This window comes from Alligator sinensis, unplaced genomic scaffold, assembly GCF_000455745.1.
Source record: "Alligator sinensis unplaced genomic scaffold, ASM45574v1 scaffold308_2, whole genome shotgun sequence".
In the NCBI taxonomy this organism is placed as follows: Eukaryota; Metazoa; Chordata; order Crocodylia; family Alligatoridae; genus Alligator; species Alligator sinensis.
In genome coordinates this window covers 1,993,821-2,011,069 of record NW_005842082.1, presented here as the reverse complement: position 1 = coordinate 2,011,069, position 17,249 = coordinate 1,993,821, and the positions used below count along the sequence as shown (strand labels likewise).

Below are 17,249 nucleotides of genomic sequence, written 5' to 3'. Positions count from 1 at the left end.
GCTTCCCTGCTTGAGCCCTCGCTGGCTCCGCTACCGGCTTGCATGCTTGAGCCCTCGCTGGTCCTGCTGCCGGCTTCCTCGCCGGTCCTGCTGCCAGCTCTCATGCCAGTCCTGCTGCTGGGTCCCTCGCTGGTTCTACTGCTGGCTTCCTCGCCGGTTCTGCTGCTGGCTCTCACGCCAGTCCTGCTGCCGGCTTCCTCACTGGCTTTGCTGCCAGCTCTCATGCCAGTTCGGCTACCGGTTCTTTCACCAGCTTCCCTGCCGGCTCTGCTGTTGACGCCACTGCCTGCGCCTCCGCAGGCTCTGCCCCTGCTGTCCCGCGCTGCGCCTCTCGGGGTGTGGGCTTCCCCATCGAGCCTCCGCTCACCAGCCCCCCTGCTGCATCCTCGGGGCAGTCTTTTATCTCCGCCAGGCGGCATCTCCTGCTGACGTCACCTTGCCCCAGCTGGATATAGGTGCGGCTAACAAACCGCGTGGGCGGTTTTGCCGCGCACCTTTCCCCACGCCTTTCGGCCCCTGCAGGAGGTAAGTGAGGCTTTCTTTTGTTTTTGACCTGGGGTCCTCCGGTCACCCCAGCTCCCCTGGGACAGTTTGAAAGAGGATGGCAGTAGACTATTCTCAGTTGTGGCAGATGACAGAATAAGGAGCAATTGGCTCAAGTTGCAGCAAGTGAAGTTTACATTAGATATTAGGAAGAATTTTCTCATGAGGAGGGTAGTAAAACACTGAAACAGGTTACCCAGAGAGGTGTTAGACTCTCCATCCTTGAATATTTTTAAGACCTGGCTAGATAAATCTTTGCTTTGGATGATCTCTTTGGGGATGGTCCTGCTCTGAGTCGGAGGTTGGACTAAATTACCTCCTGATGTCCCTTCCAACCCTAATTTTCTATGATTCTATTATTCTATGAAATATTAAAGGCCCTCCACTCAGTTCTGCAATCTCAGGACAGCAAACAGCGCTGCACACCCGCTTTTTGTTGTCCTTTTGCTTTCACTTATTCCACCCCCTATACTACTGGTTTGTAACTCAGCTTGTTATGGAGCTTTGCTTCATTCATCTATTACTGAGCATTGTCCTCTACAATATCCACCTGCTCTGGACTGCAGAACTCCCATGCATGATCTCCCAGAGATCTTTAAATGGGAGCCTCCTGAGCTTCACTACGTAGTCCAGTCATTGATACTCCTAAATCATTTCTAAATAATACTTATCAAAAGACTTCTTGAAAATCTCCAGTGAAAGAGATCCCACAACCTCACTAGAAAGTCTGCTATCATGTCATCTCCCAATTGTCTTTTCTGAAAGTTAAACAAGACTATTTCTTTCTATCTTTCCTAATATGGCTTGCCTTCCAAGCGTTTTATAATTTTTGCAGCCTGCCCCTGTACTCTCTCTAATTTTTTCACACACTTTTTATATGTGGAGCCCAAAACTATATACAGTACTCTAGATGAGACCTAACCTAGATGGGTAAAGAGGCACCATCACCTCTTGCATCTTGCACTTAATGATGCAGCTCAAATCTGCATTAGCACTTTTGGAGCTACATCATACTACAGATTCATACTGAGTCTGTGATCCACTGCGACTTCTAGATCCCTCTCCTTAGTACTGCTAGTCAGCCAGTTGTCATCCATTTTGCATTTTTGCTCTTAGTTATTATTCCTGTGTTCTAGTATCTTGCATTTGTCAGCATTGAACTTCATCAAGATCCATTTGAATGGTGCTCCTGTCCTCCAGTGTTTGCACTCCTTCCTAGTTTCATGCCATATGCACATTCACTGAGGAAGCTCTCTATTCTAACATCCAAATCATTAATAATTTTGAACAGAACAATGAACAGCACTAGGCCCAGGACCAACCCCTACAGGACTCTTCTAAAAACCTCCTGACATTCAAACAGGGATCTATTTGTAATTACTCTTCACTTGTAGCTATTTATTCAGTTGTCTATCCACCTTATAGTAGTTTTGTCTAGTTCACAGTTCTCCAATTTGGTTATGAAAGGGTCACACTGGACTTTGTTAAAAGCTTAATGAAGTTCAGATACATTATGGGCACATCTACATGAGACACTTACTGTGTAGTAGCCTGATAGCACAGTGTAGTAGCGTGCCGGTCAAGTACTGCACAGTACTATTAGGGTACTGCACAGTAAGCATAAAAAAACCCCTGTGCATTGGTGCTATTGTGCAGTAGCACAAGTTACTGAGCATTGAATCAGTATGCTTAGTACCTGGTTAACTAAGTACTAAACTTAATGTGCAGTAACTAGGATGCATTAATTAATATGTAGACATGCCCTATATCTATTGAATTCCCTCCATCAACTGAGATACTTTGTTGAAGGAGAGCAAATTGGTTTGGCATAATTTGTTCTTGACAGATCCAGACTGACTACTCATGAATGGCCTTACATAGAATCAGAAAATCAGGGTTGGAAGAGACCTCAGCAGGTCATCTGGTCCAACCCCTGCTCAAAGCAGGACCATCTCCAGCTAAAACATTCTAGTCAGGTCTTTGTCAAGTCAGGACTTAAAAACCTTCAAGGATAGAGATTCCATCAACTCTCTAGGTGACCTGCTCCAGCACTTCACTACCCTCTGAGTGAGAAAGTTTTTCCTAATATCCAACTTAGACTTCCCTTGCTGTAACTTGAGACCATTGCTCCTTGTTCTGTCATCTGCCACAACTGATAACAAGTGGTGCTCTTTCCTCCTACAGATGCTTGCAAATGGACTTCCTTATCATATGTTCCATCACGTACTTGAGTATGAAGTTGGGCCTACCACTTTATACTTCCTTAGATGCTTTTTTGTATTTATTTGTTTTGCCTTTTTGAAGAGGATCACTATTTTGGCCTTTTTCCAGTCCTCTGATGGCTTACCCATCTCCCATGACTTGCTAAATCTTATTGCCAAGGGCTCTGAGATCCCCTACTGTCAGTACCTTCACTACTGTGGGATGATGTTCATCAGACTCTGCTGACCTGAATTCATTCAAACTAATTCAGAGTGTCTCTTTCATTATCTCACCCCCCAACCTGTCCTGTTCATTACTTAAAAATCCTTATTAACTGTCTGGTTGCATTTGTTCTTTTTGTGAAGACTGAAGAAAAGTAGTTGTTGAGATTCTTCACCCTCTTTGCATCTTCTGTTACAAGCACTCCTTGGTTATTTAATAGTGGAACCACAGCTTCCTTGGTCTTTCCTTTCTGGAAAACATATTTAAAGAACCCCTTCTTGTCTTCAACTTCCTCTTTCAGATGTAGCTCAATTTTTACCTTTACCTCGTTTTTGTTCCTGAAATTTCTTGCAATTTCCTTGGTGACTTGCCCATCCTGTCATTGTCTGTGTATTTTCCTCTTGAGGCATTCTAGAAGTTCATTGTGCAGCCACATTGGTCTTTTACCATTCTTTTTATGTTTCTATCGTGTTGGAATAGCTTCTTCTGGAGTTTCCAATGCTGTACCCTTGAGAAGTGTCCAGCCCTCCTTGGCTCTTTATCCTTCAGGCTTTCTTCCAATGGCACATGGTGAGTTGTTCACCTCTTATTCTTGTTACCTGCTTCTTCACTGTTCTGCCTTTAACACCTTGTATGCTGTCACCAGCCCAGGGAGAGAAAGCCAACCACTACCTAGGTAGATGTCACAGTTCACATTCAAACAAACCTTATTCTATCCCAACAAACAAAAATGTTGGCACCTACACATATTCAAAAGACTTTGTAAACAGTAAAAAGAAAATGAATTAAAGATATGAAGATTGCAAATCTAGACTTGTGAGGGTTCATTGTGTGTAGTAGTATACAATGGCTTTTTTCCTGGATAGGGAACAGAACCTTACCCTGATACTCAAATTAGCACACCTGCACAAACTTTACAATATCTATGCAAATACAGCCCCATACCTCATTGGCTTTGACAGACAGACCTGAACATGGTGACAAAGTGACAAAGAGCCTATTGCTTTCACTCATTACATCAGCTTCAGAGGAGTAAACTTGCCCTGATTTTAATGTCATTTCTATTCCTTTACACCACTATGATCATCCAAATCATGCCAAGAGATCCTAAAGCCATGGGACTTTTTTTTAGCATTATAATTATTATGTGTACATACTCTAATCTGAATATTTTGTTATTCTTTTTATGTGAAACTGGGTGCAGGCTGAGATATAGTAATATCCTGTAACTTTTGTCTTTGATTTAATTTCTCTCTTGAGTTTCCTAATCAAATTCTATGTATTTAAGATAACTTGATCTTAAGTTGCTCTTACAATGAAGCAATCCATTCTTAAAACAAATATGCTTCTGAACTGATCAGCAAGTGGGAGAGGGGTTGTGGAGGGAGAGAGAGAGAGAGAGAGAGAGAGAGAGAAAGGAGCGGGGGGAGAGAGAGAAAGTAATAGAAACTATCTAACCAAGAGTGTTTGCTCCACAAGTTTGCTACACAAAGTCTTAAAGGAATGAAGAAAATCTTATTGGGGACAAAGAGGGGTGAGAATAAGGTACCAAGATTTTTATATGAAACTGTTTCTTCTCTCTTAGCTTTCCTGATTTCAATTACTCTTTGTATAGGAACAGGCTGTAATTGTTCTGAAGAATCATTACAATGGCAAAATTAAGACCCTGAAAGCCCAATTGGAAGCGTACCAAGAGCTCGTAGACAAGAGGAATGGGGAATGGCAAGATATGATTAAGGTAACGGAACTAAAGAATTTAACCTGGGAATAAAAATTACAGACTTGCTCATCTGGGAGTTTCTGTGAAGTGCATGCAGTGTCTTAGGCCCCTTGTACACATTACATAGGGTTAGCATACATCCGGGTTTTCCCGGATATGTCCTCTTTTTAGATCCTCTGATCCAGGTCTGGGTGGTTTTTTAAAATACAATCAAATGTCCAGGATTTTGCTCTGCTCCTGGCTTGCAAGGAGCTTCTTGGGGCTTGGGACAGGGCAGTTGGAGGCAGGACACACTCACACGTGGCTGGGATGTAGCCAGGAAGGGGATGGGAGTAGCCTGGCAGCTGGATGTAGGTAAGTCTGTGGGGGGCGGGGGTGTGTGTGTGTGTGTGTGTGTGTGCCTGTGTGTATGTGTGTGTGGGGGGTCCAGGACAGGTCAAGAGTATGCCCCAAATGCATGCCCCTTCAGTGGGGGAAGGTGTGGGGGGAAATGGGTGAGGGAGGAGCACCAGGAGCTATGTGGCTGGCCCAGTGGCATTGGGGCCAGTGCCTGTGCTCACAGTGGCAGGGTTGTGGGGAGCAAGAAGCTGCGGTTTGGGAGTGAGGGGCACTGGCAGGATGGGGGGGGCTGTGGCTTCTGGGGGGTGGTGGTTGGGTGGAGCAGGGGGGCTGTGGCTTGGGAGTGAGGGGCAACAGAATGGGCAGGGACAGGGCACTGACATATCACTCCTGTCCCCCCCAGTCCTATACCCCTCTCCCCCCATATGACAGATGTCCTCTTTTTTGAAACTGGAAATATGGTAACCCTACATTACATATGTTACATGACTGACTGATGAATTGCACAATAAATTTAGACTGGCCATAAGTCAAAAATAAGTATCACACGATTAACTGATGAATCACACAGTAAATGTAGATCAGCCACGTGCAAAGTAATTATCATGCAATAAAAGTTACTATCTAGGTATAAAAAGCACCAACCAGCTATTAAGTTAGTGCTTAAAAATGTATAAAAACTCTTTAGCTGGTTTATAACCAGCTTTAATTTGAATGTCCATAGACACATTCAAAATACTTTCCAAGCAATTCCTGAACTTTCATTTAATTTAATCAGATTTAATAAACCAGCTTTGCTGGTGCATCAGCAGCAAGGGAGGTTTGCCTGCACCCATGCTGAGACCACTAGACCAGGCATCTGGGAGCTTCCCTGCCACCACCACCACTTTTCCCAGGCCCCTGCTCCCCAGCTGGGGTACAAGAGGCAGCTTACAGGCAGAAGCCAGCTGTACTGGGCCAGAGCAGTTGAGAACTTTATTGACACTTTTGTTGCTGCTTTTCTCCAGCCTCCTGATCCCTGGCTGCTGCACAGGCACAGCTTCCAGCCAGTGGGGAGCTGGGCCAGGGCTGGAGGGCTGAAGGCTGCTTCTGTACTGGTGCCACTTCTCCCCATAACTCCTCCCACCTTCCCAGCTGCAGTCCAGGTGCAGCTAGAGGCTGCCCAGCCCCATCTCAGTTCACACTAGCTGGAAGTTACATCCATGTTGTAGGTATGAAGCTGGGGGGGTAAGAAGCAGCAGCAATGTAGGTGCACCTTCTGCATGCCCAGCCCCAGGATTAGAAGTTATGCAGTTAGAAGCAAAGCCTTCCAGCTCTGTGGGCCAAATCCAATGGCTCCATTGGCTGGATCAAGTTCACAGGCCATATGTTGCCAACCCCAACTCTGAAGGCCAATTCATTAATTATATAGACTGAAAAACAACAGAGCTATTTTTCAAAAGCAAGATCCATTTTAAAATTTTCCAATCTTCTACCTTTTTTACTTTTTTTCCCTAATGCATCCAGAACCTGAGAGAGAAAAACAGGCAACTGAGCCAAGAAAAGAAAGGTCTTCTCTGCCAAATAAAACAACAGAATGAAAAATGGGAAGAAGAAAAGGTAACTAAAATGAACTTGGTTTTCTTTCTGAAGCAAGCATCTGATCTAATTTGCTTGATGGCATGTTCCAAGAAGATAAAGTGACTTAGAACTATAAACTCCAATGACATTCAATATGACTTGTGCTCCTAATATATCATTTAGGAAATCCTCAAATGTGTTTAAATGCCTCATACATTGATTACGAGGGAGTTGGACCTTAGCCACTTACATAACTTCCAGCAGTATTTTATTTATTCTACATCATTCTTCTTTTTATTTGGTTATAATACAACAATATTGCCCTTTCCCTTTCTCATTTCATATTGTCTTTCTTTGGAAGAGTCATGAAACCAAAGAAGATTCAATGGTCTATTTTTTCTTAAATGAACAAAACATTGCTTAATAAAGCAATAAGACTGGGAAAATTGTCCCTGTTACATCTGATTTATACCTGCTGTAAAGGTGTGAAGTATCTGGATATCTGGAAAACCTGCTTAGCATAAACATCTTATAGCAGGGTGGAGAAGTTGCTATGGAAAGGCGAGTGTGGCCAAAGTCCTCTGGGTTTGGGTTATTTCCTACTGCTAAAGCACAGTTAGACATGTGAGCATCTGGTTCTAATTTAAGAAACCCTAAGTTTGCACCAACCTGAGAAAGTGTCTCAGGAGTACAGAAGATGCCTTTGAGATTGTGGTTGGATAAATCTATCTTTATTCTCCCTCCTCCACTGCACCAAGTGCACCTCTGCCTGCATTATTTCTTAAACATTGTTCAACATTGAGCCATGACAGGATTTTTGTCTTTGCAAGAAGTGAAAGGACTTTCATCAAACTTATTTTGCAAGACTGCAATGACTACATTGCACACTTTCCTTGGCAGATATTGTTGAGAATTATGAGCGCCTCAGGATGTAGTGCACTACACTGGAGTGTATTAAAGAGGTATTATCTTGTGCATGTGTTGCAACACACTTCACCTAATTATTATCTCCCTTATGCCAGCTATACACTATTATAACTGTTACTCCTGATTTATTCAGTGCAATTATGAAACAAAATGAGGCCTCCTAGGTGGAACATTTTCAACCAGGACTCTGTATCTTAAGTGTGCAAGCATTTTTATATGTGACTCTTTTATCATCCTGTTGGAAATGTGTCTTGTTTGCTGGTATGGTTCTCCTTATTTACACTGGTCTACACACTTTATTTCCAGTAACTTCATTAACTTGTCTCTAACATAAGAAATAATAGAACAGTTTTAGCATTGTCATTCCCCCTCCCCTCCACCTTGTGGCATAGTATCTCACTGGGATTTGTACTAAATGTCAACTTTGGGTCAATAAGAACACTTAAAAAGGCATTGCATAGCCCTTCAGTGATTAAATGAAATAACTTTGTATGATAGCTGAGTATCTTTGTTCTTTTATGAGTTCAGTTATCTCACAATGACTTTATTTGTTGGACATGATCAAAGCTCTAATTAAATTGTTTTTTCTGTGGGTGCCCATTAATTTTGATCTTTTTCAGGTGCCATTTCCGTACCAGCAATTCTCCTAATGAATGGCCAATCAAAATTCCTCTCTATATTAAGGAAGTTGAGATTTGTTTTCATGCCAAAGAACATGCCTTGTAAGAAAAGCTATATCAGCAGGAGTTTCAGCCTAAATTCTTAATTTTCTTGTGACTGTAGGTAAATCAATGTAGCAACATTCCATTTGCCCTATTTATACAGCAACACAAAATTTGGCCCTGCTGCAGGGGGAGAGGAAATGATGCTGGTGATGGGAATCCACCTATGCTCTGGGTGAGCTGGGACTGAGAACAGCCCCCCTGCTGCCATTCTAGCACCCCCCTACCTTCATTCCAGCGCTGAAATCAGTGTCACCTAAAACATGTGTCCCAAATCAATTTCACCTAAAACATGTGTCCCAAGCTTCCAGGGAAAGTTTGTGTGGTATGAGAATAAGTATAGTACTCTTTGTCCTGTTCTCTGCCACCACGGAGAATAGTTTATCACCATGTTCTGTATAACTACCCTCATGGGCAACTGGTGCCACCTTAGTCAGGGGGGGCATGTGGCCCCCCAATGACCAGGGGGGTCCCCCATGGCCAATCTCACCAACAGGGGTGGGCGGGCCCTGCAGCCACTTCCAGAGGTGGCCGCAGTGCTCCCATTCCCTGGCTGGCACTTGCAGGAGCCAGCACTCCCACCTGCCCCCTGTGCCCATTGCCTAAGCAGTGAGCATAGCCAGTCAAGGGGAGCTCTCAGAGGGTGCACGTGCACCCCTGTGTACCCCCTACACATCGCCACTGACCACCCTTCAGATTTTGTGGAAGCTGGCATTTTAAGCAGAACTGGGCAAATTCTTGGAGGAAGGATGCAACAGTAGGCACATGTATTGAGCATGGGAGTATCCTCAATACTCTCCCTTTTAGCATCTATTCTCTGCCCCTGTGTAACACAGGATCCTGGATAAAATTGGCCTATGGCCTGACCCAGTGAATGGCAATTAGGTCTTATGTTGTTGTGTTCTAATTTGAAGACTGTGTTCAAATCAGTATCATGCAGGAAAAGTATCTTGCTAATTTTAATTTAACGTCTGATATCTTTTTCCAATATTGTTAAGATAAAATGCTAGTTGCTTTGAAATCAGTGGCAACTTTTCTATTTAACAGGGCCAGGATTTCATCTTTGTTTTGTTTCTTTTTTAAATGCATATTATGATTTTTGTTAATATTTGTTACCCAGGTAAATGCCCAGCTGTTTCTGGAATTCTGCTACACCTCAGTGTTATTTGTGGAGATGAGTCTCAATTTCACAATTTCAAGCGTGTACATATATTGTCAGTTTGCATAACAATCAAAAAAGGATAGTAATCAAATTCTATTTTCTGCTTCTATGAAATACTAAGCACACAATCAGATGTTATAAAATCTTTCAAGGAGTACGGTTTCTAGAAATAGTGATTAAGTAATTCCACAGTGCCACCTTTTGATTATGTTGTGCATAAAGACTTTTATATGTGATTTTTTTCAAAAGGCCATGTAAATATTTGTAACCATCTGATTGTACTAATGGATTTCTGAATGCTTTCATGAAATGCTCAGGAACACGAAACGGATACATCATCAGATAAGACACTATATTCTTCATATTTAAAACCCACAATTTTAATTAGTGATATTATGGCAAAAAATACTGGTTTCCAGGAAAGTTATATCACTGTTTTCTAGAGCTCGGAGGAAAATGGGTTTCCCATTCTGCATCACAATATAAACCATGGTGACTTGAGCTCTGTCTCTTTCCTGTCCAATACAGACCTAGCCACCCACCCAGAGAGATCCGCATCAGAATATCCTCTAGGATATTCCACTAGGGTGTGAGAGAAACAGGTTCATGTACCTTCTCTAAAACAGGACATTCTGGGGTGTCTGTCTCTCAATGATCAATCCACTTACCCTGAGACACTGTCATGGAGCCTTCTTAATAAAAAAAGAAGAAAGCAATGGATAGGATATTTGCCTTAAGGGCTACAACTTCCACGTTAGAACTTCTTAGGCTTCTAAATCCTGGAGGTTGTAAGGAAAAACAGAGAGAATAAAGGGATAGGGGGCAGTCTGGATAAATATTCTTTATTTTAGCATTCCTTCTTTGTCACTGTAAAATATAGAAGGATCTATGATTTGATCTAATAGGTCATTTTTTATGTTCTTGACCTCTGAACTTGGAAGTAGCCCTACTCTACTGAGCTACTAGGAATACTGCAAAGCTCATGTCTTTTCCAAGGTGTCTTGGTATGGAAGATGACTGATGGTATTTATGCTTAGAGTAAAATTTGATTCTGATTGCATTTCTGCTTTTGAGAGAGTTTCTGGATTTTCTTCTGTTTGAACATGTATTAGTATTTTTAATATATGTAGCATAGAACAAAATGTCCTGTGTAAATGTGGGTTTTTTTGTATTCAGATCAATATATGTCTAAAGCTTATGTATGTGTGTGTATTTATATCAATCATGGGCAGTTTCAGCAGTTGAAGGAGAGGACTATTAATAAACATATTAGATTATGTACGTCTAAATATATAGCATAATTTACAACCATGCCTCAGTTATACCATACAATCAGAATCAGTCCTACCTTAAACATCCTGGAAAAGGTAATGTCAAAGGAAAAGTGCATTTCCGTGATTCAAAATAAAGGGAGAGTGACATATTGGGGACTGATCTTGCAGCCTTTACTCATGAGAATAATCCTTCCTTACATGACTAGTTTTTAGTTCATCAGCTCTTTGGGGCAAATCAGAGTGTATTTTTTTAATTTCTAAAACAAAAGGACTCAGGTCCTGACTGAGGACTCTATTACTAAAATACAAAATTAATAAATTAAGACTAATCTACGGTTCGGTTCCACTGCCCCCAAATGATTGTATAAAACACAGAAACCTTTTAATATGATTTTAGTGATTAGGAGAGATGCTACAGAGAAATCATTTGAATTGTATTTGAGAACTCAGTTGGGTTGATCTCAGTTGTACTTCCAGGCTAGGGACAGAAATTACACATGAACAATTACACATAAGCAATTGGAAACTGAATCAAATATGTAACACAACAGAAGTTCATTGCACATAAAGTGCTTCCAAAATGGCCAGAAATGGTTTAAGATAAACCTGGATCGATGTAGTAACAAAATTAACGAATGTACATTAAACTGGTTTATTGAAATTCTGCCCCAGATCCCCTCCAAATTAAAGTTAACTCACAGTCTCTGAGCATCCCAGGATGCTTTGCACCTCCCCCACAAAGCCTCCTTGGCAGTGTGGGTGGGCTCTAGGGCACAGCGGCATGCTCTAATGCCCCCGCTCGGCTTCTGGCCTAAGCCAATGCAGGCATGTGGCTGCATTTCCAGAATCAACAGTAAATGTTTGTTCACTTTTTCATTTAGTTCAATTGCTTAAACTAACCTTTGAAGAATTAATCGATTCAGCCTCAGGCTTTCTAACTGTCTGTACTTAGCCCCTGTATCCTTTTTCTAGCCACATCTTAATGACGTACTTCTATGACCTATCATTATTGTGTATTACTGTGCCCTGTTAGTTAGAGTTCTTTAATGTAAATTGTGATTATTATTACTGTTGTTTTCTATTTTATATCTCCTCTGGAAGAGCTGCTGATACCTTTTTCCAATTATGATGCTATCGTGTTTTTCAGATTTGGATCCTAGAACATTTATCTCAAACATTTATATCAAGCATGTATGAGTAATGTTCCTATCATGTTTTTCAGGCTTGGATCCTAGAACATTTCTCTCAAAAACTAGACCATTTATACATGGAACATGTTTTGAGTAAGTTTTATTTTTCAGACACATTGCTGGTTAGATGAGATAGATATATTTTCTCTGTTTATTCTTCATGATTAATTTATATTCACTTCCCATGAGCTTGATTATGCTCTAATCCAAGGCCAATTGAAATAAATTCAGAGACTTTCATTGGACATCAGTGAGCTTTGGATAAATGATTGGTGAAGTTAGAAATAATTATTTCTGTGTCACCTGACTCCCAGAAGCATGAAAATGTTAAATGGTTATAGAACTGTATAGACCCTTTAAAAATTACTTAATATTTAACTCAAAATAAGTGAACATGCTACATGTTACACTTTTGATTTTTTAGACTATGGCTCATAATTTAACTCATGCTCACAATCCTGATCAACATTTATAATGTTATTTGAGGAATGTATTAAATCTTCTTAGATGGTTTTTCTTTTGTGATTTTTCCCACCCAATTCAGCTTTGCAGGAACTTCAGAAGATTATACTGAGTATGGAAGAAGTACAAGGGCTAATGAATTTCCAGGTGGACTTTCCTCAACAAAAAGCCTTCATTACAGCAGAAAAGACAGATACATCTGAGGTTTTAGAGATTAGAGAGCAAGTAAGCATAACGAAAATATATTTGCTCTTTCGATAACTTTAAAAATAAATAAAATCTATTCAAGTTCTTTTAAAGCCAGTCAATCTGTTTTAGTTTGGTTAAAGTCATAATTAAAACAAAATATAGATCTTGTTTTCTTGGACTTTAGCAAGGTCTTCAATATGGTATCTCATCCTATTCTCATAAATAAATTAAGAGGCTGTTATATAGATGTTTACACAGTCCGGTGAGTGGCAAATTGGCTTAGAAGTCACACCCAGAGAGTGGTACTAGATGGGCCAGTATCGACCTGGATGGATGTGGGTAGTGGGGTCCTGCAGGGTTTGGTCCTTGGACCTGTACTCTTCAATATCTTCATCAGTGACTTGGATGTGGGTGTGAAGTGTACTCTGTCCAAATTTGCGGATGATACTAAACTGTGGGGTGAAATGCACACTCTGGAGGGTAGGGAATGATTGCAGGCAGCCCTGGACAGGTTAGAAAAGTGGGCAGTACACAATAGGTTGCAGTACAACAAGGACAAGTGCAGAGTGCTGCACCTGGGGTGCAAAAGTATCCAGCACACCTACTGGCTGGGAAGTGACCCTCTTGGCATCACAGAAGCAGAAAGGGATCTCAGAGTCATAGTGGACTCCAAGATGAATATGAGTTGTCAGTGTGACAAAATCATCAGCAAAGCTAACCGCACTTTATCATGCATCAGCAGATGCATGATAAATAGATCCAAGGAGGTGATACTGCCCCTCTATGCAGCATTGGTCAGACTGCAGTTGTGGTACTGTGTCCAGTTTTGGGTGCCGTACTTCAAGAAGGATATTGATAGACTCGAGAGGGTCCAGAGGAGGGCCACTCGTATGGTTAGGGGCTTACAGGACAAGACCTATGAGGAGAGACTGAGGGACCTGGACCTCTTCAGCCTCCACAATAGAAGGCTGAGAGGTGATTTTGCGGCCACCTACAAATTCATTAGGGGGACACAACAAGGTATTGAAGATGATCTGGTGACTAGGGCGCCTCTTGGGGTAACAAGGAACAATGGCCACAAGCTGACAGAGATCAGATTTAGGCTAGATATCTAGAGAACTTCTTCAAGGTAAGGGTGGTGAAAATTTGGAATTTGGGTGGTGTGGTGTGAATGTGTGTGCTTGGGGTACCTAGGGTTCTTGGTGACTATGGGAGGGGGAATCAAGAGTCAAAGATTTCCAGAAGGAGGGGAAGGAGGGAGATGGAAGGGGGTTAAAATGAGAAAGGAAAAAATAAGAGAGTGAAAGTGCCAGGAGTGAAAGTTGACAGGGCCAGGATTAGAACCAGCAGACCAGCAGGGGAGCTTGGGTTACTTGAGGTCCTTGGTGCCAGGTTGGAAGCAAGGGAAAAAACCCGGTGGCAAGGAAGAGACAGCCAGGAAACAGAGAGGCAGAAAGCTGGGAGATAGCTGGGAAATCAAGGAGGAGGGTCAGGAGGTCAATAAGACAAAAAACCCAACTTGGGGGTTTTAAAATAACAGGTTTATTAAACAGACAACACACTGCACAGCCCCATGAAGTTATTGGTACACACACAACAGGAGAGAAAAAGGCTTAGTGAAGGGATTGAAGTCAAGGTCTGTAGTTCAGGTCCTTTGCTTTGGGAAGGAAGGTGGGTGATAGCTACCTATCCTGGGCTGTGAGTTGATCCTTGATGGCCAGTCAGGGTCTTCTCCAGCAAGGTGTTGTCCAGAGGGGGTCGCCGGAAGGGCCTCTGGGTGGATAGGTAGTGTGGCATGGTGCTGGTCCAGATGGAGAGGGCATCCCACTGGGTCTGTCTTCACTACCCCTTTTTATAGAGGCAGACCTCCTATGACCCTAGTGGGTACAATATAAACTAGTGGATCAAAGGAGGAGAGAGAAAAAAAACTTATCTACAAAAATGCTAAAGCTTGTCCTATGTCTTAACTTACTCATACTTATCTATAGGGAATAGAGAGGGAGAGAAAAAGTCAGAAATAGTTGGGGAAGGGAGGGAATGCATTTCAAAAGGAAAAGAAAAACTGGGGGTTTTGCTACAGTTAATATGGCCCAGACATCAAAAAATGAGAAAGCAGGGGGAATAGTGCTATTTCAGTGCTCCTCCTATCGGTATACAGTTGGAAAATTTTCATGATATCTTTCTTGGACCAACTATATAGTCAGGAGAGATGTTAGACAAACTTTGAGACACAAAGTACCCTTCCTCATAGCTACAACACCCCTAATCCTAGTACTATTGGTATATAGTAGGGCTGTGCAAAGCTTTGGTCACTGATTTGATTTGGTGGAGATTTGGCCCAATTTGGTGGCTGAATCTCTGAATCTGAATCAAATCAGGAGACTTTTTAATCTCTCTGAATTGAACCAGAACTCTGAATCAATTTTCAGAGATTCAGAGAGATTTGACAATTCAAACATAGACACAGCTTTATAAGTTTTTTCTACATACCTCAAGGTACCAGGTGGCTCATGAATACTGAGATGGTGGGCCAGATGGAGTGTCCCATGGGAGCATGGGGGAGGGTCCCCAGCATGCTTGGAGGTGGGCCCAGAAGTGAACTAGAAGCACTTTTGGTCCACTTCCGCGTCTGCCACATAGAGCAAGGTGGAACCCCCCTGCCCCCAGGCTTGGCAGCTGGTGCCTCCTGGGTCTGGGGGGGTACCCAGGGTCTCCCATACCTGATCGCTGAGCCTTGGAGGGTGCAAGGGGGGGGTCCCCCATGCACTCAGTGGTGGATCCGGACATGGAGTGGAAGTACTTCCGGTCCACTTCCTGGTCCGCTGCCAAGCATGCGGGGGGAGGGGATGTTGCATCTGCCCCACCATCTCAGCGTTCATGAGCCATGCCTGGTACCTCGAGGTATGTAGAAAAAACATTTAAAGCTGTCTATGGCCGAATCTCTGATTCTTCAAATCAGAATCAAATCTTCAGATTCAGATTCAACCGAATCAACTTGGGACAGTGATCCAAATCAACGAATTGAATCAGTGTCCCCCAATCGGGCTGAATCCCAATCCAAATCGAATATGGCCCACTTTGCACACCCCTATTATATAGGGCAGTTGATGAAGAATCCATCTGATACTAATGTATTTGAATAAGGTTTGGAACTGGAGGACAGGGAAAGCAAAAAAAGGAGCTGGTTAGTGGGTGGTGTAGTTGATGATCATGAAAGTGGGATATGAGCTAGTAGAAAAATTCAGGAGCTATATGTCAGGAAACTGGGACTGGGTATTAAAGAAAAATTAGAATGGACTGCAAAGCCATTGCAGAGGTGAAAACGAAAATCAAGAGCCAGCAGGCAACAGAAATTGGTACCAGGTGCCACATGGGAAGTGAAGAAATAAGTGTACAGTTGCAGGTCCTGTGGAGAAAAATGTTGTCTGCTTATGTAATTAAAGAAAAATGAGAGATTCTACATCTAAGTAAAAATAAATGCACAAGTATAGAAGGAGGGATAATTGCCTACATATAAGCATTGCAGAGAAAGCTGTAGAATTATTGAGGGTAAACAAAGCACGATCCAACCACATGATACTGTCACAAAAAAACAAATACAGGTGTAGACAATGTTACCAGAAATATTGTATACAATATTATTACTAATGCCAACAGGCATTAGTAATACTCTATAATGTGCAAGGGTAGCTGTAATACTGTGTCCCCTTTTGGGCACCACATTTTAGGCAAAGGCAAATGCAAATCACAGAAATGCTGAAGGGGGAGGGATACCAACTAGAAGTAGGGAAATTGAAAGAACCAGGTATGTTTAGTGTGGAAAAAAGGAAATTAAGATGGGGGACACAATAGCAGTTTTTAAATAATTCAAAGGCTGTCATAAAGACTAAGAATTACTCCTTTGATTTGCCATGAAAGCTGGATAGTAATGGGTTAAACCAGTGTGTTTAAACTGCAGCAAAATAGATTTAATCTAAATCTCAGCAGTTTGTGAAAACAACAAACCTTTATAACTGTAAGAAAAAACTGCCTAAGGAAGTTGTGGAATTTCTTTTTGAGTTTTCAGGGTAGATAATCTCTCTGAATTGTTTGGATTAGATAATCTTTTAAGTACCATCCAGTCCTATGATTCTATACTAGAATACATGTGCATAATTAAGCTAAATCAAGGTTGTATGAGGGTCTTTAATTCTTGTTTCCTAAGTATTGAGTGTTTTACTGGGCCACTTTGGTGTTGTATTCATGCTATCTTTTTTTTTTTTTTTTTTTTTTTAAGTGTAACATGGAATGGATTTCATTAAATGCAAGGTTATAAACCACATTAGTTACCTTTTATTTTTTTCCAAATGATAGTAAAAATGGTTTGGAAGAAAGATGTGAATAAGGATGGACTGCTGGCATAGCATAAGCATTACACAAAGCAATGCTTTAAGTTTTGTGGGGACACCGTTTTGGAGTGGAAAAGTAGTTTGCAGAGGGTAGGAGTATGTCTGTGGTTCATTTTGAGAAAGGCTGGCAAACAACTGAAGAAATGAGATCTAGCCACTCTATGCATGCATTGGCTTGCAGACTTTCAATGTAAACAGCTTGGCATAAACCTGTGTCCTCAGAGCATGTCAGGCTCTCTCAAATTGAGTCAGATGTTACATAATAGATACCAATAAATATCCCAGCCACTGGCAGGAATTGCACAGCCTCTGGCGGGGATATTTGAACGCCCCTGGAGCACGGGCACAG

At 41.9% G+C, this 17,249-nt stretch overlaps 1 protein-coding gene across 1 annotated transcript in view; it reads left to right on the top strand.

The window, feature by feature from the left end:
- The window catches only part of LOC112550333 (centrosome-associated protein CEP250-like), an 84,029-nt gene that overhangs the window by 45,977 nt on the left and 20,803 nt on the right, over positions 1-17,249 (top strand). Inside the window, exons 7-10 of the mRNA XM_025204459.1 lie at positions 4,583-4,705; positions 6,533-6,625; positions 11,894-11,954; positions 12,406-12,548. Of these exons, the coding sequence (XP_025060244.1) occupies positions 4,583-4,705; positions 6,533-6,625; positions 11,894-11,954; positions 12,406-12,548 (420 nt within the window). The remainder of the gene's footprint in view (positions 1-4,582; positions 4,706-6,532; positions 6,626-11,893; positions 11,955-12,405; positions 12,549-17,249) is intronic.